General features: G+C 39.2%; 1 protein-coding gene across 5 annotated transcripts in view; it reads left to right on the forward strand.

Moving 5' to 3' along the window:
* Positions 1-26599, forward strand: part of HECW2 (HECT, C2 and WW domain containing E3 ubiquitin protein ligase 2) — a 420397-nt gene that overhangs the window by 388896 nt on the left and 4902 nt on the right. For all 5 annotated transcript variants that reach the window (XM_043445118.1, XM_043445119.1, XM_043445120.1 and 2 more), the window contains 5 exons: positions 3039-3168; positions 4182-4328; positions 5019-5133; positions 8286-8371; positions 9396-9508. In XM_043445118.1, the coding sequence (XP_043301053.1) occupies positions 3039-3168; positions 4182-4328; positions 5019-5133; positions 8286-8371; positions 9396-9508 (591 nt within the window). The remainder of the gene's footprint in view (positions 1-3038; positions 3169-4181; positions 4329-5018; positions 5134-8285; positions 8372-9395; positions 9509-26599) is intronic.

The following is a 26599-nucleotide window of genomic DNA, read 5'->3' on the forward strand; positions in this document are numbered from 1 at the left end:
AATCTATGCTGACTGTTGACATGCCCTCAACACACTTCAGTCTAGCTTTCTTCTCACCAGTAACCTGTGGAAGTTTTTAAAGAATGCTTTTTAGTCTCTGTTTTAATAGACCACTCTGCTGCTTTTGATACTCTTGACCCCTCCCAGACCTGTCCGTTTTTCTTGAGTTCTTCCTTCTCTGGTGTCCATGACACTATGCTCTCTGGGTTCACCTTTTACTTCTATGCCTCTTTTGTGGGTGTCCTGACTTGCCCTTTAACCTTGATATTCCTGAAGCTTCCATCCTGGTCCCCCCTCTTTTCTCTATGTATGTTCTCATGGGAAATCTCTTCAGCTGTCTCATCTACTGACTCTCCAGTCCACACCCTTAGATATGATCTCTCTTGAGTTGTAAGCTCAAGCAGTCAATATTTTACTTACTGTCTCTTCTTGAATGTCTCACAGGCACCTCAAAACCAACATGGTTAAAACTAGACTCATCAATTTCTCCTGACCTAAAAATATACCTGCTGCCATGTGCCTCATCATAGTTCACAGTACCAACACTCAAATCACTCTGGTCAGAAATTGGGAGTCACCCTTAAACAGGGGAGTAAATGCACAGCAGTTTCTTCTCTTCCCCACCTCCTACCCCATTCCCATGGTACAGGTCACAAATCATTCAGGTTGTCTTGCCTGCTAAACTTGTGGCCTTAGGAATTTTTCAGCTAGTGGCCCTCAAGACTGGCAGTGAATCAGAGTTATCTTATAACTTGAGTTCATTTGCTGTCTCATTTTAGATATGCTTCCTTTTACCCACCCACTAAAATGGTTTACTCATTTCCACATTTGCCTCCTAAATAATTCTAAAGTTCATCTTCTCTACCCTAATATTCCTTCCTGGAAAATTCCATGGGCAGAGGAGCCAGGTGGGCTACATTCCATGAGGTTGCAGAGTCAGACACGATCACACACATACCCAGTCTACACTGATAGTTGTGCTCTAAGTAAAATCCTTATCTTACTTTAGACAGGTTACTGTGGTGGTCTATTAATTGGTTTCCACCCAATGATACCCACCCCCACCCCCCATTATAAGTAATCCTCTACACAGCCACTTGCGGATAAACAAATTAAAGTCACACCTCATATCTGATCATGTCATTGCCTGTTTTAAAACCTTTCAGTAGTTCTGAGTCACCAAGCTCCTTAGAATGACATTCAAGACCAGCTTCTAGATACGTTTCCAGCCTCATTCTCTGGACATCCTGTCTTATGGTTAACTCTCTGGTGCTGCCATATGCTTGGAATATCTGTATACTCCATCCCTTTGTGCTTTGTTCAGGTTGTCTTCTCCTGCCTCTCTTTTCTCCCATTCTCCTTTTTATTCATTCCCCTTTACCTCTTGAGCTTGAAACATCCTGCAGATTTTAATATAGGTGTCATCTACTCCAAAAAGCTTCTTCTAAATCTCCAGGTCATGATTGTGTAGCTTGGTTGTTTATATCAGGTATCATAGCCTCAACACCTGGCACTTACAGTGCTTGATAAATAATCTATTTAAAAACTGTCCGAAGATTAGTTTTGATCTTCAAATGTTTACATGGATTAGGTTGAACTGTGTCTTAAATCAACTGTACAGAGTAAACTGAAGATGTCATTTGTTGCTGGAGAAAATGTAATACCATTGTGGGAGAGGGGAAGGAGTAGAATTTGCACTGGACAAGAAATCAGGAGATAAAACAGCTTTTCCCCAGCCACTTTTGATCTTCGCTTAGTTACTGATATGCAGTTTTCTCATCTTAAAAATGAGAAAATGTTTTTTTTAAATGTTGATCTGATTTCAAGCTCTGTCGCAGCTACCTACTGGCTGTGTGACATCAGGCAACTTATATAACATTCCTTAGCTGAGTTTCTCATCAGTAAAACTGAGATAGGTATTCCTACTCTGTAACATTTTGGTGGAGACCCTATATGTGAAAGCATTATGGAACCAATAAAATATTATATAGAAATCTGTTTGTCTTACTAAATGAAAAACATAATCAGAAAAATCAATCAGTTTCCAGGTCAAAATAAATGTCTTGCATGTTTTCTGTGGGAGGTCCCTGTATTTACTTTACACACCTTTTTTTATTTTAACTGAAGCATAACATGCATATAAAAAAGTGCACAAATAATGTGTTATCCACCCTAGGCTCTTACCACCTTAAATCAACTTATCTAATTGTATCTTTGTTTCTCCAAGTAGACCGTTAGCTCCTTGAGGGCAGTAACTGTTTATCAAGTAGCTATTAAGATGTTTGGTGCATACTTGGTGTCTCACACATGTGTAGACTGAACTAAACAAAAATCATCTTTGAAACTGGGCTGATGGGAGGAAATTCCAAAACAATAAAGCAAGTCAGTTGCTACTACCTTTACAACAGGGACATGTAATAGTAGCTCCATCTCATGTAGAACTTCTCTCAGCAATGAAGAAAGAAGAGAGAACTATAGAAAGCTATTAAAACTGTAGAGCAATTCTGTGGCTTTCAGTTTTCAGAATCATGGAAAGAGTAAGAACCATGAAGAAGAAAGGGATATATGTGAATGTGGATCATAGAGTCTAGTCTTTGGGGGAAAAAAAAGTTAAAGTACAGTATAGAAATGTACAAAGAATTTCTAATTAGGAAGATGATAATTTAAGATAGTTTAACCTAGCCAAAGATTACTGAACCCAAGTTGTCAGCCCAAGTCCCAGTCCCACCCCTGGCATTGCTTGTGGGTGGCTGTGCAAATGGGCAGCCACTCTCTGCACCCCCAGTTCTGTGTCTGTAAAAGATAAAACAAACTGTGTGGTTCCTAAAGCATTTTACATATCAGGATTTAAAAATTTTATACATTTCTGAATTATTTCACCACTTTGGTTACTGACTTTGACAAAACACATTCCAGAAATCACTGCCTATTTAGTTGATATTGTACTTGTCACTAATTCTTAGTGTGTTTCTTCACGACTCTGGGATTTTGCTAATATCTATGCCTACATATTTGTTTCTCTTCGTTTGTCATCTTAGTCTCTGTGACCTGAGTGATCTAGAATACCTTGATGAAGAGTTCCATCAGAGCCTGCAGTGGATGAAAGACAACGACATCCATGACATCCTGGACCTCACGTTCACTGTGAACGAAGAAGTTTTTGGGCAGGTCTGTGTGTGAATAATGGTGATTGTGTGTGGTAATTGAAGACTTTTGGTTGGTGAAGGATTAATTCAGTGGCTAAGATCAAATGTTTATTTATTTGTGGCTGGTTGGGTGGTTTAATCCCAAATTTATGTACAGTTAACAATAATCTTGGTTACAAAGGTTATTATAATGCCAGCTTCAGATTAAGATGTTTTAATTTATAGAGAGTGATAACTATTTGTGAGTTACAAGCAATCTTTTTATTTCCAACTAAAATATCCTCATGAGATATTAGAATGTACCTGATATAAAATATAGTTTATAAAAATCCATGCTACCGCAGAGTTGAATATTAAAATATTCAGTTGGCACTTGTACTTAATTCTCATTCATGGTTAAGAACTAAAATGGATTGTTTTGAAGCTGGGGGAAAGTAAACACTATTTTGGCAAAGGCTTGAAAACACTTCTTTTTTGAATTGATGAAAGAGTTGGTTAAAAGATTTCTTTCAGAAATTGTATGCTGGTTCATAAGTAATGTTCTTAGTTAGACATTAATACCTGGCTGGTCTCTTGAATTTCATATTTTGGAAAGTATGTCTCAAGTTAACATTTGCTTGAATGTAATTCTGCTTCCTTAAGGTAAACCTTTACCTAAATATTTGCTTTCTGTATATAGTTGATTCTGAATCCTGAAGAAATTTGTGGTAATGTCTTGTCAGACCTTCAGATAGCAGTGACACAGAATTTGAAACCTCTTCGTTTTCATTTAGAAGACTTATTTGTGGATTTAAAGCTTACCCTGGAGCACTTGTGGCACGTATATACTTAGCCATGGAGGTGCTCAGACAGCAGCTTGGTGCCTGTTTTCCCTGGTACCACTGTGTGGTACCAGCTCTGCTGGTGCTGACCTCCTGCTTGTAGATGTGCCCAGGGCTGGGACAGGTAGCGTCCGATTCCAGCTCATCGCAAGCACTAGTCTTACAACATCAAGCATATTGCTTTATGGTCAGCCTTTTTGTTTGTTAATCACAGATTACTGAACGAGAATTAAAACCAGGGGGTGCCAACATCCCAGTCACAGAGAAGAACAAGAAGGAGTATATTGAGAGGATGGTGAAGTGGAGGATTGAGAGGGGCGTCGTGCAGCAGACAGAGAGCCTGGTGCGCGGCTTCTATGAGGTAAAGGCCACCAGCTGCAGTGGGGACCTCAGCTGAGCCCAGTGGGACCTGGGTCCGCCTCCCTCTGCTTCATATGTGTGTCGTATTCTCGTTTCTCTTTTGCCTTATTTACTGTTGCTAATTCAATTTAAACACTTCAATGATTTTTCCTATATGTTTCAAGAATACAAAAAAGAAAAAATTATTCCCCTGTTACAAGAAATCATTGAAATGACCTGAATTCAAATAGCATTTGAGAGTTTCATGACCACTAATAACATTTAAGTCATGCATCTTACTCATGCTTAGATATGGGTAATCAAATCTCATGCCCGGTATGTGAAATGATAGTATCTGAGGGTCAGAATGAGTTGTTACAAGTATTTCATGTGACTTCTTTTGTGAAAAAGCCCACATAGCTAAAATAAAGATAAACTATGAAAATGACTGAAGCACTGAATCTTCTCCAAGAGGAAAAAAAAAAAAGAATTAATTAGTGACCAATTATAAAACAAAAATGCTGTTGAAAATTTCATCAACCTTGTACTAAAAATATATTTGTAGAGAACTTTACAGTTTTAAAAGTGCCTCCACAGAACACATCCATGCGTTCCCAACACTCCTTGTGCCCTCCTTTTCTGATGAAGTGTAATTGTAGCTGAGGCTTCTCCAGGTTCTTAAGCCATGTCCTATATTCTTTTTATTCCACAGGTGGTGGATGCCAGGCTGGTATCTGTTTTTGATGCACGAGAACTAGAACTGGTCATCGCAGGCACAGCTGAAATAGACCTAAGTGATTGGAGAAACAACACAGAATACAGAGGAGGTGAAATTTGACTTATAGGTGGCTGGATTTTAAGTTTCAGACTACAGGGAGGCAAGTGGTTCAGCATGTGGATCTGGATCCAGGACAGGCAGAGGCACTTGCTCTCTAATCATAGGTCTGACGCCCTCTCCTTTGAGACCGTGGGCAAGGTACATGCCCTTCTTCCCCTAGCTGTCTCATCTGTCAAGTGGAAGGAGGATTGTTTACGCACCATCTGAGGATGTCATAAGTCTTAATTGTTGGCGAAGAAATGTGACCATAGGAACAGTAATTAATTGTTTTATGGTGTTGTTAGTGAAGCATCAAGGAGCTCATATCCAACTGGTTAAACTCCACCTCTTCTGTCTTCATTCTCAAACCTGAAGAGGCACACCCTCTTAACTTCTTAATGAGCAAACGTAGTTTTTCTACATTTCACTTGAACTACTTACCAGCTGTAATTCACAGTTGAAACTCATGAATAGAATAAGATACGGTTCTCAGATTTCAAATTTATTGAACAAGCCCTTTTAGAATTCAAGCATTAGGTTCAACCAAAAAGGAAACTGCTGTAAGATTAGCTTAAACCTGCATGCGTGCCCAGTATCTTCAATTATGTTTGACTCTTTGTGACCCTATGGACTGTAGCCCATAAAGCTCCTCTGTCCATGGGATTTCCCAGGCCAGAATGTTGGAGTGGGTTGCCATACCCTCTTCCAGGGGATCTTTCCCACCCAGGGATCAAACCCACATCTCCTCCATCTCCTGCATTGCAGGTGGATTCTTCACTGCTGAGCCACTGGGGAAGCAGCTTAAAACTGGACACGTCACCAGATAGGAAGCTTTAGGGCTGGCATTCTATAGATCAGTACAAATTTTCAATTAGCAGTTGGCATTGTGATTTGATTGCTGAATCAATACACTTGGAAAACGACCTGATGCTAACCCAGAGTTAGTTTTATTCAATACTTTGAAGGGAAGAACAAATATATTTTCTGAAATTTATTGTAGTGTTATTAAGTCTTCAGAAAGTCATGACAAATGACAGTTGGGTTTTGCTTTTGTCTTTTAATTTAGAATGTAAGAGGTGAGCAGTAATTATGAACTTGGAGAGTGAAGAATACAAGCTTTAAGTCACTGAATTAATCACTTAGCAGACTAAAATTAGAGCTGAGCAGTTCTCCAGTTATCGGTAAATTGAAACAGAGATTTAAAGGAAGAAAACTTTAAAACTACGGAGTAAAAGTATACCTTAACATTGGCTCAGTTGCTTTTATTTTGGCTTATGCTTGTCTCTTCCAGTCCATCACTGTTGCCCTGGGCTGGCCTTGCCTACCCATTTTCTCTGAAAGGCAGGATTAAATAGCAGTGTCCATTGCTGCTATTTCTGAAGTCCAGTTGCTGTAATAAGTCTTTACCAATCGGCCCTCTGCATAAGCCACAGAGGCCTTGGCTGTTATAACTGTTAACTAAACCAGTTTCATTCACTAAAATACAATTTCTCCAGCATGCTACGTCACTTAGGTGTTACCATAAATACTATTAGCTCATTCTTTACCCACGACACACACCCTCAGGAGATTCTAATAACAATCACATCAGCCACTTTTCTGTTTACATAGGATAGACTTTTTTTCTCTGTTTATGACAAATCAAGTACCTATTTCTTTGCTTATTGTCAATCTTATCAAATAAAATCCTTGGGAAGACAAAACAAAAAACCAAAAAAAAAAAAAAATCCTTGGGAAGAGAGTGCTGGGGGGAGGGAGGGGCAGGAAAAGGGCAAGATGTGCAGTTGCCGTGTTTGCTAACCCAGCTAGTTGGCATTGAATGAAGGGGCGGCTTTGCTGGCGTTTGCCGTATGTTCACGGGCAGCTGTTTGTAGAGAATACCACGAGATACTTTCACTCCTCCTCCTTCTCTAAATGGTTTTGGCACAGACAGCAAAGGAGAGGCATAAAAGGGCCAGTTCAAAGGGTCAGAAAACTTTAAAGCTATAAAGAGCCACTGCACTTATTTTATAGATGACAAAACTCTTTTCTCAGCACCAAATAGCTCATCTTTGCCAAAGGCAGGACAACAAGCCTCTGGATTTCCGTGTCCAATCTAGCTGTATTTACCCTTCCTTTGGATCCCTTTCTTCTCCAAAGGGCATCACTGACCAGATGGTAAACAGTAAGGCAAGAGTCCCCTCAAAACCCACGTGAGGAAAAATTCGAAGGAAATTTTTCAGGACTCACTGCTGCTGACTCAGAATTAGAGCTGCTCTCTGCACACTGCGTATGTCAGTCAGCTGGGCTGAATCACCAACTGTGCCGTAATCTTTGTCAAGCTTCTCTCTGAACGTAATTTTTCTCCACTGAGGTTTTGGAATCCACTGCTACTCCCTTAATCCTCCTGTGGGATGACACTGTTGACATTTTATTAAACTCTACTACAGTGTGGAATAAAAGTAACATTTAGGTTGATGATTCTTTGAAATTTACACGTTGAAAGAATGAAAGTAGTGTAATTATTTTCCCTTTTTGTTAACAAAAAGTAATTTGATTTTAAAATATCAACATTATATATAGTTCTAAAATAGTTTGCAATATATGTTTATTTGTGTAATTATTTGATTTATGTCTCTCTCCTTTACCAGAAGCCCTGTGAGGGTCTATTTTCTTTGCTATTGTACCCTCAACCCTCAGACGTAGTAACAGTGCTTGGCATAGTGGTTTGTTATTCAGCACACAGTTGTGTCCAGCTCTTTGTGACCTCGTGGACTGCAGCACGCAAGGCTTCCCTGTCTTTCACTAACTCCTGGAGTTTGCTCAGACTCCTGTAGAAAATTATTTCTTGAATGAACGAAAGGTTCAAGCATTTCCAATACCAGCAACTGTATTTTTCAAAAATGGTATGGTTAACGATAACTCACTTGTTCTCTCCGCTAGCTTCATTTAGTGACCTCTAAATGGAAACAGATTTCTTGGTTCCATTTAATGTTTTGTTTTACTTTTGACACTCATGTGATCACACTAACAGTGTTATTCCTTGGTCTAAAATGGTAGATAACCTTTAATGAATCCAAGATGATGATTTATGTCTGGGAGTCTTTTGTTGACATGCCAGTGTCATAGTGACTTAAGATAGAAAACTCAAAGTAATACTAGTTTTCATGATTGATTTGATAGGATATCATGACAATCACATTGTAATTCGGTGGTTCTGGGCTGCAGTGGAAAGATTCAACAATGAACAACGACTGAGGTTGTTACAGGTAAGATGCCTTTAGTTAATCTTTTTAATGCATTAATTATTGTTGGAATTTCATATTTTTAATAATAGCTAACTATACTCAGTAAATATATCCCATGTTTATCTGCATATTCTGAGTACACTGTTTCCAGACTCTTCTGATTGCATGGTTCTTTGGTTCCATCACTATGCAGAACATCTCTAACTAGTCCAAGCATCTCATTAGAGTTGTGAGGAAGTACCGATTGCCATCCAAGAGTCCTCAGAACAACATCCGCCTTCAGGGCACTTTGATCCCTTCATCAAGAGGGCCTCCAAGTTCTCTGCAGGCCAGCATCTCTGCAACAGAAAGAGATAATCTTCAGTCTCCTTTATCAAGAAATGATCCAGTTCCTTGATAGAGAGTCCCTTCTTTTCTTCCATCTAACTTTCCACAAATTTGAGATGATGTTGAAGTTTAAGAATACTGGGAGAACTAACCCATTATTTTCTCATGGTGTTATAGTTATACACGGCAATTGTTTGTTGGTTGCAGCTAAAGAAATGTCAGACATGAGGAAGCCTTTTGTTTGCTTAGACAAAATCTTACAAGTAGGCTGAATCTTAGCTCCTTTGGATTACAGGTCTGAGTCTCAAATTTGCAGGCCTAGAAGTTCTTTTTGTTTTTCATTCACCTCAAATTGATCAAGGACTGATGCTAAGTAGACTTAGGTTAATCGACATGTCCACTTTATTAATCTCTAGTGGAAAGTATGCGTGGTTTAAGCTTCTAAGTTAAAGAATGTATAGGATGCTGTATTTTCTACAAACCGTCCACATCCCCTTTCCCTTTTTAATGCACTGTCCTTCCTTGGGATTCTCCAGCTCTTAGTCAGAATTCGCACATTATAGTTATTCTGTCTTTATATAGTTTTATCTTCTGAGCTTTACCACCAGTGAGCAGTATGCTGTTCTTCCCCAGGACCTCTGTATATGAATGATGCCAGCCTTTCCTAGAGACTGGTCTCTTGGCTTCACCTTCTCCTTCTGTTTTCTTGGGTTGATAGTTCGTTACAGGCACATCCAGCATTCCCTATGAAGGATTTGCTTCTCTCCGAGGCAGTAATGGCCCAAGAAGATTCTGTGTGGAGAAATGGGGGAAAATCACTGCTCTTCCCAGGTAAAGTAGAAAACATTTCTGTACTCTCACTACAGTGCTCTAGGGGGGAACTTCAGCTTAAGTGTATGTTGATTTATTGCTGTTTCTATGTTGAAAGTTTAGAAGAGTGGAAAAAGCTTTTAGAATGAATTGATCTTGGATTACCTTTCTAAATAATGGAAAGAAAGATATTCCTGATCATATGTGAAGAACATACGTACATATCTTAAAATACAAAATACGACAGAACCAAAGCGTTTGTTAGTGATTGGAGAAGCAATGTTGGTCACACTTGTGGCTCTAATTTATGTCTCAGAAGCTCTAGTTTTAAGTTTTTCACTGGTAACTATTTTGAATCCCTTCACTAAAAATGACCATTGTGGTTTCTAAGGAAAATTAAATCATGTAAATATGCCTCTTCAATCTATCATACATGCCTTTCCACCTTGTGAATGCTCTCTGCATTGTACTCTCATACGTAATAAAATGATATATTTCCTTGAGTGGAAAAAAATAGCTTTTCTGCTGCTACTAATAAATCTAAGAGACTCGTAAGGCAGCATCTGTGAATGAAAAAACTGGGTTGAATGGAGCAAACTGGAACTGAAGCAGAAGAAAAGCAGGGAGCAAATAAAGAGGAACAGAGAAGAGTTAGTTTCAGAACTCCTTTATCAATCAGCAGTAACATATTGAATTTTTGAGTAAAGAGGATTTCAGATTGCCTCTCATTTTACTAATAATAAAACTGCTTTCTGGGGAGGTTAAATCTTCCCAAGTGATACTAAGTTCCCCATGATGTTATCCTGAGTTTAAGTACAGTCACCCATCTGTATCCATGAGTTCTGCATCTACGGATTCAGCCAACCACAGATTCCCAACAACTGCAGGTCAAAAATACTTTTTTGAAAAGTTTCCAGAAAGTTACAGAAAACAAAACTTGAGTTTGCTACATGCGGAAACTATTACTTAGCATTTACATTGTACTAGGTATTTCAAGCAATCTAGAGATGACTTGCTTCCCAGATGACTCAGTGGTAAGGAATCCGCCTGCCAGTGCAGGAGATGCAAGAGACGTGGGTTCTTCCCTGGGTTGGGAAGATCCCCTGGAGTAGGAAATGGCAACCCACCCCAGTATTCTTGCCTGAAAAACTCCATGGATAGAGGAGCCTGGCATGCTACAGTCCATGGAGTCACAAAGAGTCATATACAACTGAACACAAGATAATTTAAAGTATACAGGAAGACGTGCATAGGTTAGAGGCAAATGATATGCCATTTTATATTTGAGCATCCACGGATTTTGGTATCTCTGAGGGAGTTCTGGAACCATCCCCTGAGGATACCAAGACAACTATACAGATGACTTTGAGAAACTTGTTAAGAAGACTGACTTCTTAGCAGTTGTAAGGCACTGGTTTTTAAGAATAGCGTTCTAAGCATAAATATGTAAAAAGGTGGTGCTGAAAATACAGAGAGCAATGAATAGAGCTCACTCAGGGCTGACCTGAGCCACCTCTTTGGGTACATCTCAGTCTGTGAACAGAGGTGCTTGCACGCAAACATCTAAGTATTAGCTGGCTGATTTGGTGCTCCAAATGTAAGAGATTTAATTTCATTATTTAAAGAAGAATTTTTATTTTATTTTCCTTATGTCTGAAACATGCCTTTTCACCCTTAAGCCACATTTGCAACACAAAAGCAGATTTTCACTCTCTGAGTAGGGCCTTTCACCTTTCTGAGAAACTCAAGGATGCATTAAAGAGTCAAGAAAGGACAGATGAATTGTGTTCTTTCAAGATTTGCTTTTGTAAAGTAGATGGAATAAACTATAATAGTAGGCAGATATATCAGCTGTTTTTATTTAATCACTGAAATTTTCACCAAACCTGGTGAGCAGAGAAAGGCAATTTGGTGTAAACAACAAACTTTGGCTTCAGAGAGACTAAGCTCTACCCCAGTTCTGTTACTTGCCTGCAGTGTAGTCTTGGAGAAGTTACTTAATCTTTCTGAACCTCTGTTTGTTTCCTCATCTACATTGTAGGTCGGTAATTCTGAAGATTAAATGAAATCTTGCATATAAAACATTTACTGCTGACCCTGGCCCAGCTGATGATGGCTGCAATTATGATTTCTGCCATCATCATCTGTAATATATGTCAGGCTGCAGCTTATTGGAAAGAGCACAGGGTTGGAAGTTAGAAGACCTGGAGTTTTTGGGAGGTTGGGATTTCTTGCCCACCTCTGCCACCAGCTGAGTCTGGGACCAGAAAAGACCACTTGATCTCTCAGCCTCTGTTTCTCCAACTTTAAATGGCCAGGGAAGGGGTGGTCTGTTAGGTTCAGTTCATCAATAAGTAGCACTGACAGGTTGCTGAAGAATCTTGGGGGTCAGGCCATATTCACTTGTCTACTTCCCCAGGAGCTCCAGGAAGTTCATATACTTGACTCATCATACATGGTGGGGCTCTTCGTAGCATTGCACACATGCAGTTGGGCAACAGGCTTTGTTGTTGCTTCCTTTCTGCCTTGTGACCTGAGGCTCTAGGTTCTAGATTCCAGTTCTACCCAGATTGTAAAAGTCATACATAAAGATATGAGGCACATCAGGCAAGCAGACCATTTTCATACCTTGCCTGTAACAGGCTCTAATGTTTTAAGTCCAGTGGGAGGAAAGAGCTACTTGACTATTCTGCTTCACCGGTTCATCAATTTACATAGCCTTGTTAGGAGATATGAGTGCAGATTTAAGCACTTTGATACACTAGCTATGTGATCCTGAGAGCCTGGATCCATCTCTGAAGAGTAGAAATAACAATGCCCTGCTCAAGGAGTATTTGTGTCAAGTGAGTGAGAATAATGTGCATGAAAGTCCTTAAGGATAGTATGTTTTCTTTGTTCTTTTAAACCTTTTATTATGATTCTTCTGGGAGCCACCATCCTGCTGAAACTATTAAAATTCGCTTCACAAAAGTGGTACATTGGAAGAAAAACATAAAAGGAGAACTTCAGCGCCTGACCATATAGTTTTATCAGAAATGATTTCTTCACTGATAACTGTCATCATGAAATGTGGCGTGTTAAGTGCCAAAAAGATCTGTAAGATTGGCTCTGATCTAAAGAGATGGTGTATATGACTGAGTCCATTTTTTCCTACTGTCAGCACAGATACACTAAAGCCATCATTCCTGCAGTTTCCTACTAAGTTTAAGTTGTAGAACTAAAGAACTGGTCTGTACCAAGCTATTCAACCCCAATGTATTTCTTTTTCTTATTTGTGAGATGATGTCTAACATTCAAAATGTGACATTGTACATACTGGATACAAAATGAATGGATCTACTTCTTCCTTAAAATGTGTTTTCCCTAGGAAGTCTGGCATCATCCTATGTCAAGCAGGGTAGGCTGCACCCTGGAGAAGTGATAGTGGAAGTGGCTGTAAAGGTTGAGGACAGGCAGTCCCAGCAGAAGGGAGGGCATCTTATTCTAGACATGGATGATTGAGGGCCTTTCGGCCTTTCAGGGAAGCAAATGAGTTTCATTCTTTTCTCCGACTTCCTAGTCCTCATTGCAGTAGCAGTAAATAATGCTACTCACAACATGGGCCAAGAAGTGTGTTAAAGTATATAGGGGTGTCTCTGAAGCCAGAACAAGTTGAATCCGTGGCTCTCTTTTTCTGTCTTTTGGTAATAAAGTAACTATAGACCAGATGGTAAATAATGATGGAGGCAGGCCGGTGTGTCTGTGGAGGCGTCTGACTTGAACACATTACTGCCCTTCCTCTGCTTCCTGGTTGGTAGTTAGCTCTGTATTTTGCATTTCTGTAGATTTCCTGTCCCCCGTGCCCTGATGGGCTTAGGAGACTGTAAATTCACTTTATGGCAAATGCTCTCTTAAACATTCTGAAAAACAGGCTGCTCGCATGCCCGCAGGAAAATGCAGGTCAGATCCTCTTTCCCAGGGTGGTGTAGACTTTATGTGTTCTTCCCAGAGGCTCTTGCCCAGTAGGACGGTGGGACAGGGCGGTGGGAGAGCTGCTGTAGTAATGGGGCAGTGTTGGTTTTGCCAAAGGAGGGAAACACTCATTTTAGAAAATGCCTGTGTCTGGAGATGATTATAAATGCAATTCTGACCCAAATTAAAAAATAAAAAGTAAGTTAATTATGAAATGAGTGTCTCAGGGAGACAGCTTTTCCAGTGGAATAGAACTTTAAAAGATAGCATCATTTTTAAAGATAAATTTTTTTCAGTAATTAGCCTCCAACTAATAAAAATAAATGAAAAAAAAAGTTTTTAATTGATGTATATATAATATTATGTAAGTTACAAGTGTACAATATAGTGGTTCACAATTTTAAAGATTATTCTCCATTTATTGTTATTATAAAATATTGGCTATATTCCCAATGCTGTACAATATATCCTTATAGCTTATTTTTTACATAAGCTTGTACCTCTTACTCCCTAACCCCTGTATTGCGAGACATTTTTTCACTTTTTAGTCTCATGTAAAGAAAAGTGAAAAGTGTTAGTTATTCACTCATGTCTAACTCTCTGTGATCCCATCAACTATAGCCTGCCAGGCTCCTCTGTCCATGGGATTCTCCAGGCAAGAATACTGGAGTGGGTAGCCATTCCTTTCTCCAGGGGATCTTCCCAACCCAGGGCTTGAACCTGGGTCTCCCGCATTGCAGGCAGATTCTTTACCATCTGAGCCACCAGGGAAGACCCATATAAAGAAAAATTTTCACAAAAATGCCAAGAAGTTAAAAATAAAGAGATGGGTATATAATATAAACACATATATAGTAATATATATAATAAAAATTAGTATGTATTATAGTATATCATTAATATACTGTAATATAATTAATAAATATTATAGTAATATATAATAAAAATATATAAAGTCCACTACTGAGATAACCTCTAAACATACTTCTACTCATTTGTATACAACATACACATCATGCATGACACACATTTAAAAACAAGATACAATCAGAGCATATATACTGTTTATGACCTGCTTTTTGTTCACCAAATATCACTAATCATGAACATCTTTCAGTGTCATGAAATATTGCTTTACAGTGTCATCAATAATTCAGCCCTTCCTCCTCCAGTATAGACAGCATTGTCTACTGGCAAATTGAGCTGTCAGCTAGGAAATGGGAAAGTAAGTGAGAAGCTCATGTCACTCTCTTTAATTAAAAAAAGTTCAGACCAAGAGCCGGCACTGTAAGGATCCCTTGGTGCCACCTCTTTCCCATCCTTGTCTTGGGGCATCCCTCCCGTCTCCCAGCTCCCCCCAACCTGCTGGTCAGCTGAGGGGCCTTGGTTGAGAGCAAATTGGCAGAAGACTCTCCTATAATAAAGTTGTCTGCTCCATGGTTCGGAGAAGGCAATGGCACCCCACTCCAGTACTCTTGCCTGGAGAATCCCAGGGATGGGGGAGCCTGGTGGGCTGCCGTCTATGGGGTCGCACAGAGCCAGACACGACTGAAGCGACTTAGCAGCAGCAGCAGCAGCTCCATGGTTTAATCTCTTATATAAAGCCATCTCCCACCCTTTCCCTTTCTTCCTTCTTACTCAATTCGTGCTCTCTAATAATAATATTTTAAGGTTTTATTGTATCCCACCGTTGAATCAGCATGTGCTAACAAAGATATACCCATGATGACTAGGAATATTACTCTATTAAAGATGCTTAAATATGCTGAACCTTTTGGATTAGTCTTTACTTTGGGAAATGGATAAAATGTTCATAAAGCATAGAGTGAAAGTGAAGTTGCTCAGTCATGTCTGACTCTTTGCAACCCCATGGACTATGGCCCACCAGGCTCCTCCATCCATGGGATTTCCCAGGCAAGAATACTGGAGTGGGTTACCTTTTCCTTCTCCAGGGGATCTTCCCGACCCAGGGAGCATACTTTGTCTAAAAAAAAGAACTGTAGTAAATAATGTAAAATACTATTGAAATAATTTGTAGTTCCTAAATGGAGTAAAAGTCTTGATAGTTTTCATTGTTTCTGTCAACAGAATTGAGTCTTTCAAGTCACAGCAGCTGTAAATCATAAAGTATGTGTTTGTGAATGATGAACATTATGGCTGATAAGGAACTGGTCATCCCCTTCTCTTTGGCTTCAAGACCAAAAACGAATTTGGGCTCATCTCTTTCCACCACCATAGTCCACTGCACAAGCCCCTCTCCACAAGGCTATTGCCATAGCCTGCTGTCTACACGACAATTTCTGTATATACATACTGTGGTTCATTCTGCGCTCAGCAACCAAAGCGAGCTTCTGCAATCTCCATATCACCTCCCTCCCCTACTTATATCCATCAGTGAGTTATAGTAAAATCCAGACTCCTTACCGAGGACCACTACCATGGCCTGTGCTGGCCTGCTACCCCAACCTCCACACATACGCTCTCCCCTCACAGCCGCAGCCACCAGCCACCTCCTCGTTCCTCACATTTACCAAACGTGACTCTGCCTCAAGACTCTAGAACGTTCTGCCCCATCTCTTTTCTGCTGGTTCTGCATGCGACTGGCTTTGTCATCCCTAAGGACTCAGCTCAGTGCTCAGAAAGGCCCTCCAGGCTTCTGCTCCCAGGGTGCCTGTCATTCTGTCCTACCTTATTTACTGTGTAGGGCTTCCTTCAGTTCTGTCATTGTGTACCCATTGACTGTCTCCCCTCTCTAGGATCTAACCCTGTGAGAACAAGGAGCTTATGTGAATTGAATGTGGCTTTGGCTTTGCCTGTCATGCTAAGCCATAGCACATAATATTTTTGATAAGCTCTTAAGTTTAACATATGACTCTGGGCCATTCCAGACAAGATATGCCAGAATCACTTTTGTGTCTTTATATCCTCATCTGAACAGTTGGGATAGGCACTAGTAATTACATTACAAAGCTGTTTTGGAGATGAAGTGAGATGTTTTGTTGTTCAGTCGCTAAGTCTTGTCCAACTCTCTGCCTCCCCATGGACTGCAGCATGCCAGGCTTCCCTGTCCTTCACTGTCTCCAAGAGTTTGCTCAAATTCATGTCCATTGAGTCGGTGATGCTGTTAACCATCTCATCCTCTGCTGTTCTCTTCTCTTTCTGCCCTCAATCTTTTCCCAACATCAAGGTCTTTTCTGATGACTCAGCTTTTCGCATCAGGTGGCCAAAGTGTTGGAGCTTCAGCTTCAGCATCAATCCCTCCAATGAGTATTCAGGGTTGATTTTCTTTAGAATTGACTGATTTGATCTCCTTGCAGCTCAAGGGACTCTCAAGAGTCTTCTCCAGTACCACAGTTCAAAAACATCAATTCTTTTGTACTCAGCCTTCTTTATGGTCCAGCTCTCACATCCATACATGACTACTGGAAAAACCATAGCTTTGACTATATGAACCTTTGTTGGTGAAGTGATGTCTTTGCTTTATTTTTTTTTAAATTTTGATTGAAGGCTAATTGCTTTACAGTATTGTGGTGGTTTTTGCCATATATTCACATGAATCAGCCATGGGTGTACATGTGTTCCCCATCTTGACCCTCCCTCCCCATCCCATCCCTCAGGGTCATCCCAGCGCACCAGCCCTGAGCACCCTGCCTCATGCATCGAACCTGGACTGACAGTCTATTTCGCATATGATAATATACATGTTTCAGTGCTATTCTCTCAAATCATCCCAGCCTTGCCTTCTCCCACAGAGTCCAACAGTCTGTTCTTTACATCTGTGTCTCTTTTGCTGTCTTGCATATAGGGTCATCATTACTATTCTTCTAAATTCCATATATATGCACTAATATACTGTATTGGTGTTTTCCTCTCTGACTTGCTTCACTCTGTATAATAGGCATCTTTGCTTTTTAATATGCTGTCTAGGTTTGCCGTTGCTTACAATGGGCAAAGTGCTTAAAAATGATGCCTAACACGTTGTTCAATTAATTCAGCTATTTTGACTGTTTTCACTAATCCCTAGCCTTCAGAGCTCACCTGGCATTTTACAGTTTTTAGATATTTAAGAAATCTGCTGTATCCACCCAGGATATTTATATTTTGTTTGAGTTCTCAATCTGGAACTACTCCTCACTGGGTGTTCTTCTGTTGGGTTTAAATTCTTACATTTGAAAAGTATGTACTCTTCATCTTTTCCCAGAGCTACCCACAGGTGAGACGTGACCTGCTTACCAGGCACAGTTTCAAGAGTTTCTTCTGCTGATTATCCCCCATGCAGGAATTCCCACTGTGGGAACATTCTACACTGTATTTATAGATCCAGTTCATTTTAACCCAGGCAACCTAATAAGACTTTAGAATAAGATATTAATTAGTAATCTAATTCTCTAATAAGCCTTTAGATACTAATTACCTTATGGGAGATATAAGTTGATCTCTTGTCAGCATGGACTTTAAAACCTAGAGAAGGGCCTAACAGATACTTCAGTGAACAGATAACCGTCACTGCCGAATGGTATATAACACATGGGTAGTGGGTGTAGTAAGTGCCATAGAATTCCTTTCCACTGTTTCCCATTTACTGAACACCTGGGAAGGGTCAGGGTTGTGCTCTGCCACCAGGATTGCACAGATACTTGTGAACTAGTGGTAGTGAGAATTCCTGCCCTAAATCCCATGGTCTAAGACAGTATTAGTGGGGATAAAAGAGAAATTGTGAATGTTTATAAAGTCGTGACAAAAGTTATAGCTTTGTTTGTGTTAATAAGTTTAGGCTAACAAAGCAATGGCTGAACTCCTTCCGTTGAATGGGTCACTCTGTGTGGTTGGTAGGTGTGTTTCTCACGCCGGTTGCAAGCTCTAACTCAGCGTCTTCGTCCTTCCACACCTCCTCCACTCCCTGTTGGCGTTGATAGCGCCCGTGCCACCTCTGGCTGCATGCCCACTCGCTGCCTTTAACACATGGACCGAATGGGAAAGGCCTGTGCCTTCACATCCAGTCTGGGCTTCTGTCACTCAAGCACTTTAGTTCTCAAGTTTGCTGCAGTGCTTCCTCTCGCTTCCGGGCAGTCTGCTGGGAACGTCCTTCTCTTTGTTGTTGAACTAGAAAAGCTCTACACACCTACAAATCCTTCAAGGCTTGGCTCGGATAGTGTCCTCTCTACAGCCTTTTTTTTTAAATTTATTTATTTTTATTAGTTGGAGGCTAATTATTTGACAACATTTCAGTGGGTTTTGTCATACATTGATATGAATCAGCCATAGAGTTACACGTATTCCCCATCCCGATCCCCCCTCCCACCTCCCTCTCCACCCCCTCCCTCTGGGTCTTCCCAGTGCACCAGGCCCGAGCACTTGTCTCATGCATCCCACCTGGGCTGGAGATCTGTTTCACCACAGATAATATACATGCTTTTCTTTCAAAACATCCCACCCTCACCTTCTCCCACAGAGTTCAAAAGTCTGTTCTGTACTTCTGTGTCTCTTTTTCTGTTTTGCATATAGGGTTATCGTTACCATCTTTCTAAATTCCATATATATGTGTTAGTATGCTGTAATGTTCTTTATCTTTCTGGCTTACTTCACTCTGTATAATGGGCTCCAGTTTCATCCATCTCATTAGAGCTGATTCAAATGAATTCTTTTTAACGGCTGAGTAATATTCCATGGTGTATATGTACCACAGCTTCCTTATCCATTCATCTGCTGATGGGCATCTAGGTTGCTTCCATGTCCTGGCTGTTATAAACAGTACAGCCTTTCTTGACTCCACAGAGCAGACTCATAGCGCGTTATATGCAGGGTCACTAATAGCCCATAGGAATCTTTTTGGAATAGGCAAAGGTTTCTTATAGTTTTCTGGAGAAAAGCAGCCCTGAGCTAGGGATTATGAGTTGGTGAGCAGAGTCAAAGGTAAGCTGCATTTCAAACCTCTAGTAGAGAGCACAGACTGCATAACCTTTGGCGGGTCCCATTTGCCTGCACATTTTGTTGTCAGAGTATAAACTTCTTGTGGGCAGAGATCAGACTATTCATCCTCATATACAAGGGGACAGCTCAATGCCTGGCATGCAGTATAACCTTAGAACTTGTTTGTTCAATGAATTAAGGAATAAATGAAATGTAAGTTGAAAAATTAATTTTTATTCATCAGGGAACTTTGTATAGAAATGCCAAGCTTTCAAATATGGGGTCTCAAGAGGGTACATAATCAAAGAGAGTCTGCAGGTGCGGGGGCCCTGGAGAGCCTAAGAAGAGAGCCCCTCTTTGCCCACCTCACAGCCCAGCTCCTGGCCAATTCTGCCCCTTCATCTAGGCTGCCCTGCCAGCAAGACTGCGTGAACACCTGATTCCCTTGTGGGGAAGCCAGGCTCGATGGGGAGAATGTGAGCTTGACAAGTAAACTTGGTCAGGAAAGCTCCCACTTCCAAAGAAATCATGACACTAAAGTGTGATATTCTAATATCCTTTAGGGATTTCCCAGAATGCTTTTAAGTATTTGTTTTTGATTTATTAATTACTCAATGAAAAGGTTGAAATAGGAGTAAGGAAACAAATCAGAAGGATTAGGCACCACTGCCAATTGAAAAGAGAGTACTGATAAAAACACATTCTAAATGATAATGCAAATAAAAAGGACTTATTAGATTTATATACATTTTATTTCTAGGGCTATATCTACTAGATAAAATGAAGCCCATGGTTTTCTCACCCTCTCTTTAAAATCTTGATTCTAATTTCTTCTTTGCCTCGTATTTTGAGTCCTTATAAGCTACCAAGAGTCACTTCTGGGAGAATCAATTTATAAATGCATACACCCACAGAAATGCATTAATCAATTAATCAATCTGTGAAGCTTCAGATATAATTGTGATACTTTGGGCTCTTTGGATTTGGATAATCGACTTATCTGTATCTATAGGAAAGAAAAGAGGGTTAAGCATATGACCTCCTGGTTAACGTTTAAAGAATCCAGAAAGCACCAAGAGGTCTATTAAGTCAGACCAGATGTCTGGAGGGCTTTTAAATCTTCTTTATATTAATGCCAGCATGATTTCCCAAAGACTAGTTCAGATCTGCCCTCCTTGAGTGGTTCTGGCTGCATAGAGTAAAATGAGGTAAACTCATTATAGCCTTAGTGTGGCTGGCTTTGAAAGATTTGAAAAATGTTCTTTTATTGAGACTGAATAACTGGATGTGCTTTTGCTGCCAATATCAACATAATCCAAGGGCCCTTCTGTTATTTTCTGCTAGAGTTTTCTTAGGACATGGAATGGGGTGGGAGAGGGGGGTGTGAGAAGCCTCAGAGGATTGTGTTTTGTTTTGCTTTTTTTTTTCCCCTGTTCTTGGCTCACACAGCCAGTTGATGGTAAATATTGGGCAATTTATTTAACCACACTGTTCCTCAATTTCCTTATTAGCAATGCTGTCTTGTTTATAAGGAGTTTTGAAATTTTTGCAAGCACACAAAACTCTGCTGAGAATAGCCAGTATAGATATCTTACTTCTAATGTAACTGATGCCTCTCCAATAGTGGAGCCTACCTGCATCAGACTCATTTAGATTGATAGTTAAAAAGCAGATCCCTAGGCCCACCCCAGACCTTCTAAAGTAGAATCTCAGGGAGTGCACCTAAAATCTCCATTGTAAACAAGTTTCTTGGATGATTCTGATGAATTCCCCCTGTATCTCTTTGAATATCTCTGCTTTCTGGTGAGCGTGAGATAGAACTTGTTGGTTAGAGCACCTAAAAAATCCCCTGGTATCTCCCAGACTTTTCTGAACTGACCAAATCTGGACCATTTTCCCTGAAGCTTCTGTATGTTTTGATTGAGTCATTTATTTAAAAAATATTTGAAGCTTAATTTTTCTAATTTCTGTCTTCAAAATGTGTGTAATCTGGTAAGGTGTTGAGGACTAGCACTTTAAATCATGAAGTAGGATGAAATGAACACTCAGGCTTCCAAAAGTGAAAAAAACGAAGCATTAGTTTCCCTGCTTTCAGTTTAATGTTGGACTTCCCCTAGGAACCCAAGGTTGTGGTCTATTTTTGATTTGACTTTGGCGGACCCATTTAATCTTTCTACAGTTTCCCCCTCAACAATACATACTTTCTCCATCCTCATGAAACATTTTCAGTTTATTCAGAAGGAAAGTTCTATTATGGTAACTATATATTAGGTGCAATTGCACCTATATATTAGGTGCAATATAACCAGGTGCAATTTAGGAATCCATGATAGCTTTAGGTTAAGGACCAATGATGGTGATTATGTCTTGTGACTGAAGAGGATCAAAAAAGTTGTCCAGTCCTTCCTTTTGTGTTGAGAACTGAATCAAAAATATGAGCGTCCAGGCTGATGGATTTACTGGATAAGTTACTGAACAGCAGAGACGTTCAGAGTTCCTGTTTTTTTTGCTCAGAAGCCTGGGAGGATGAAAGGACTGCTATTGACTCCCAGCTTTGCACCACTGCCCTTGATAGGGGTGATGCTACTGTATTACATTTATTACACTTAACTACCTCTTCTTAGGCTACATTACTACATTGAGACCTGTAGCAGTTTTCCAAAGCTTCATAACCAATTAATACCAATTTAGCAGCTTAAAACAACATGGTTACTATGTCACTGTTTCTGTAATCAGGAGTCTGAGCACTATTGAGCCAGGTCTTTTCAGCATCCGAAAGCTGAAATCAAAATGTTGGCTGGATTGCATTCTCATCTGAAAGCTCAACTAGGGAAGGACCTGCTTCCAAACTCCCTTAGGTTGTTGGTAGAATTTATTCCTTGCATCTGCAGAATTCATGGCAGTCTACCTCTTCAAATCTAGCAACAGAGAGACTCTCTGATTTCTAGATGCTCTTTTAAAGGTCTCACCTAATTAGGTCAGGCCCAAGTTCAGGATATCACCCTTTTAATTAACTTAAAATCAACGGATGAGAGACTTAATTACATCTTCAATATATCTTCACCCTTGCCATATTCCATTGGTTACAAATTACAGGTCCCCTGTCATACTTAAAAGATGGGGATTATACAAAGGCATGGGTCATGGAAGATCATCTTAGAATTCATCATACCACAAGACCACAGTGAATTAAAATTCATCATTCAATCCAAGTATGCATAAGAAATTAATTGTAGGATTCAAACATTACTGTTTATAAATTGTCATCCTCATGTATGTGATTATTTTGTTAACTCCTGATGAGGTAAAATTAACCTTCAGTTAAGAGAAATTATTTGGTTATCAAGAGGGAAGAAACAGGCTTAACAAGCATGTGATAGACATATTACACCTACAGTCCTGTCCTGTTCTAAGAAACTTTAATCAGTAATTATTGGGCTTCCCTAATGGCTCAGACTATAAACAGCCTGCCTGCAATGCAGGAGACCTGGGTTCACTTCCTAGGTCAGGAAGATCACCTGGAGAAGGGAATGGCTACCCACTCCTGTATTCTGGCCTGGAGAATTCCATGGACTGCTGTCCATGGGATCACAGAGTCGGACATGACCGAGCAACTAATACGTTCACTTCAGGGATTATTGCTTAACTAGAGAAAAGGTTTACTTGAATTATTTTATTTCCTAGTTTCCCCAATATGACTCAGTTCACAAAAATGAATTCACACATATCTATTCCAGATTACACCTATATAAAATGAGTTACTCTTTTAAGAGTTATCCCAAAAGTTCATCTATCATACTCTTTGGTACACTAGCACTACCCAGAGCAAAAAAGACCGTGAACAACTTCTGTGAGGTGTAAACTCTGGAGATCATCTTTTCAACATTTCTTATCACAGCAGCATGCTGAAGAAAGACAGTGTATTAAAAATGGGTAGCAGGGAATCTGGTTAATACTGCCATATAAATAAAATGCATAACTAAATATTGGGTTGGCCAAAAAGTTCATTCTAATTTTTCCATATGATGTTACAGAAAAACCTGACGAAACCTTTTGGCAAACCCAATAAAAAGGTGAACAGGCTAGAAGAGATTCGTGAGAGAGAAGACAAGAGTAAATCTCTTTCTTTTGAAGTATTTCTTACAAGTCAATAAGAAATCCTAAAACTTTATGTGATAAATTTATTCACACTCATAAGAATGACTGTTATTAAAAAAAAATAACAAGTGTTGGAGAGGATATAGAAAAATTGGAACCCATGTTCATAACAATACTTTTTTACAATAGTCAAAATGTAAAAACAACCCAAGTGTCAACCAATGGATGAATGGGTTAACAAAACATAGTATATACAAACAATGGAATATTATTCAGCAGGGAAAAAAAAAGGAATTTGCAACCCATGCTACAACATGGACCTGGAAAATGCTAAATGAAATAAAGCAATCACAAGGGATGAATATTGTATGATTCCACTTATATGAGGTACTTAGAGTAGTCAAATTCATAGAGACAGGAAATAGAATGGGGGTTGCAGGGTTGGGAGAAAATAGGAGTCAGTGTTCAATAGGTACAGATTTTCAGTTTGGAAAGAGGAAAAATTTCTAGAGATGGATAATGGTAATGGTTGCAGAACAATGTGAATGTACTTAATGCTACAGAACTGTGTACTTGATAATGGTTAATATGAAACATCCTTTGTGATGTGTATTTATTAAAATAAAAATTTTTGAAGAAAAAAGAAATGGGCAAAGTAGATGAACATGTAGATCACAAAACAGGAAATGTTACAAATAAACTGACTTGGGGAAAGGGTCTCAGCCTTGTTGGTAGCCAATGAAGTGAAAATGTTTAAATTTCATCTAAAAGAAGTACCGTCTTTAGTCTAATGGGTAGACCCATAATGAATGTTATGGGTCTCACTCACAAAGCCTGGATGATAATTATATTCAAAATATATTTCATTTCTCTGCTTCTTCCTCCCCTTTCCCTATAACAGATTTAAAGTTTTCAGTTAGTATTTTTATACCAGTGTTTTACACAAGATAGATATTTAAACCATTTCTAAGACTTTGAGTATGCTAGTTCAGTTTCTTTTAAAAAGTAAAATGTTCTTCGAGACCCAAGTTAAGGCTCTGATGTAAGGAGGTATAATATGAACTATGTCAAATGCAATTTTGAAATAGTTTATGAAAAAAGTATTTGATTGCAAAGATTGATTAAATGATTTCCCCCCAATATATTCTAGAGTTTGTAATAACAAGAACTTGTAAACTCTGAGCCAGTTCTATTTCTGTGTCCCAAAATTGGTACAGACAGTCCCAGACTCAGGAGGGTTTGACTTAGAATTTTTTGACTTTACAGTGGCTTGAAAATGATAAGAGGCTTTCCTGGTGGCTCAGTGGTGAAGAACCTGCCTGCCAATGCAGGAGACGTGGGTTCAATCCCTGGGTCAGGAAGATTTCCTGGCGAGCTACAGTCGATAGGGTCACAAATAGTTGGACATGACTGAGCGTGCACACACAAAAGTGATACACTTTCAGTAGAAATCGTATTTTTAGTTTTGAGTCATGATCTTTTCCTAGGCTAACAATATTCAGTGCTATACTTTTTCATGATGCTGGACAGTGTCGGTGAGCCTCAGCTCCTTGTCAGCCATGTGATCACTGGGGTAAAAAAACGGTACACATACAAACATTCCGTAACTCAATAAATTACATGAGATATTCAACTCTTTATTATAAAAGAGGCTTTGTGTTAGATGATGTTGCCCAACTGTAGGCCAATGTAAGTGTTCTGAGCATGTACAAGGTAGTCTAGGCTAAGCTATGATGTTCAGTTAGTTAGGTGTGTCACATGCTTTTTTGACTTATGATATTTTCAGTTTACGAGGGGTTTATCAGTATGTAACCTCATTGTACGCTGAGGAAGATCTGTATTTTCCTAATATGACAGAGCCCTTCGTGTTAATGTTTTTAATAAGCTATGTGGCCACACACCTGCTTTATTTATTATCTCTTTGTTATCTCAGTTTCCATGAGTCATGATTATCCTTTGGCAATTTAATGAAGGTGATTAGAGTAAATCTTTTTGATGGTAATGAAATGTAGCTAAAAATGCACCTCTTATTAATTGGTCAAACACTGTGAGCCAGGCATTCTATTAAGTGTGTGTCTGTGATTTCTCATATTAAATTTCAAATTAAATTTCTCATATCCTCTGAGACAAATAATAGTGTTTCTATGATTTCATTTAATCCTCATATCCTTCTGAAACAAATAATATGATTCTCATTTTATAGATGAGAAATCGAGTGGCAGGTTTTTAATAATTCACTGCAAATTACACAGCTGGTCGGTAATGCTGAAATTCAAACTCAAGTTTCTCCAACTGCAAACCTCTGATCTTCCCACAACACTAGGAGTATGACTCTATTTATCTCATAAATATTAAAGTGATTTATAAGAATAAAAGGTTAAAATCATGTGATTTTGTAAAAACAGCCTGTTAATGATCACAGCTCCTAAAATTCCATATTAATTCAGGAGCAGTTTTTAAAAGCAAAGTTGTTTAGCTCCTGCAAACAAACTGTTGTACATTCCAAGCAAAAAGCTTCCTATTTCATGTCAAAAGGGCAGATTTGCTTCCTGATAAGATGTGCTATTTGGAGGTTGTCTATTTTTTTATTGTGATTCAGGTGCAAATAACAGGAAAGCATATTTTTTCCTATCTTGGCAAAAGGGGAGGTATTTCTAAAAAAGAATGTAACATAATGATTTAAATGGCCATTATTTTGCATCATGAATTAGGAGAAATCAGATTATAGCACAGGAGTCAAAGAAGTAACAATGGTCTACTGACTATGACAGGAGAGTCCAGCCAGGGAATTTCCCAAAACTCTAAGCCATGAGGTCTTCAGAGACACTCAGTGCTCTTCCCTGACCAACAAAATGAAAAAATGCAAGACCATTGACTCTTTAAGAAACATTCAGGCAAATGCCAACTCTGAAAACAAATTACTTTGCAAGAGCTTATCTTCATGTCTTTTAGGGAAAAAAAAACCAAAAAACCTAACGTCAAAAGAGAGATAAAGATACAAACTTGTCTTTGTAATTCTTAGACAACTAAACAAACAGTAATATATATGTAATATGGATTTTAAATGATCGTGAAAATGTAAAGAAAAATTTTTTAAAGATATTATTTCCCTTAAAAGAATTCAGTTCTGAATTGTTCAAGTCAAAACATTTT

This window comes from Cervus canadensis, chromosome 24, assembly GCF_019320065.1.
Source record: "Cervus canadensis isolate Bull #8, Minnesota chromosome 24, ASM1932006v1, whole genome shotgun sequence".
Classification (NCBI taxonomy): domain Eukaryota; kingdom Metazoa; phylum Chordata; class Mammalia; order Artiodactyla; family Cervidae; genus Cervus; species Cervus canadensis.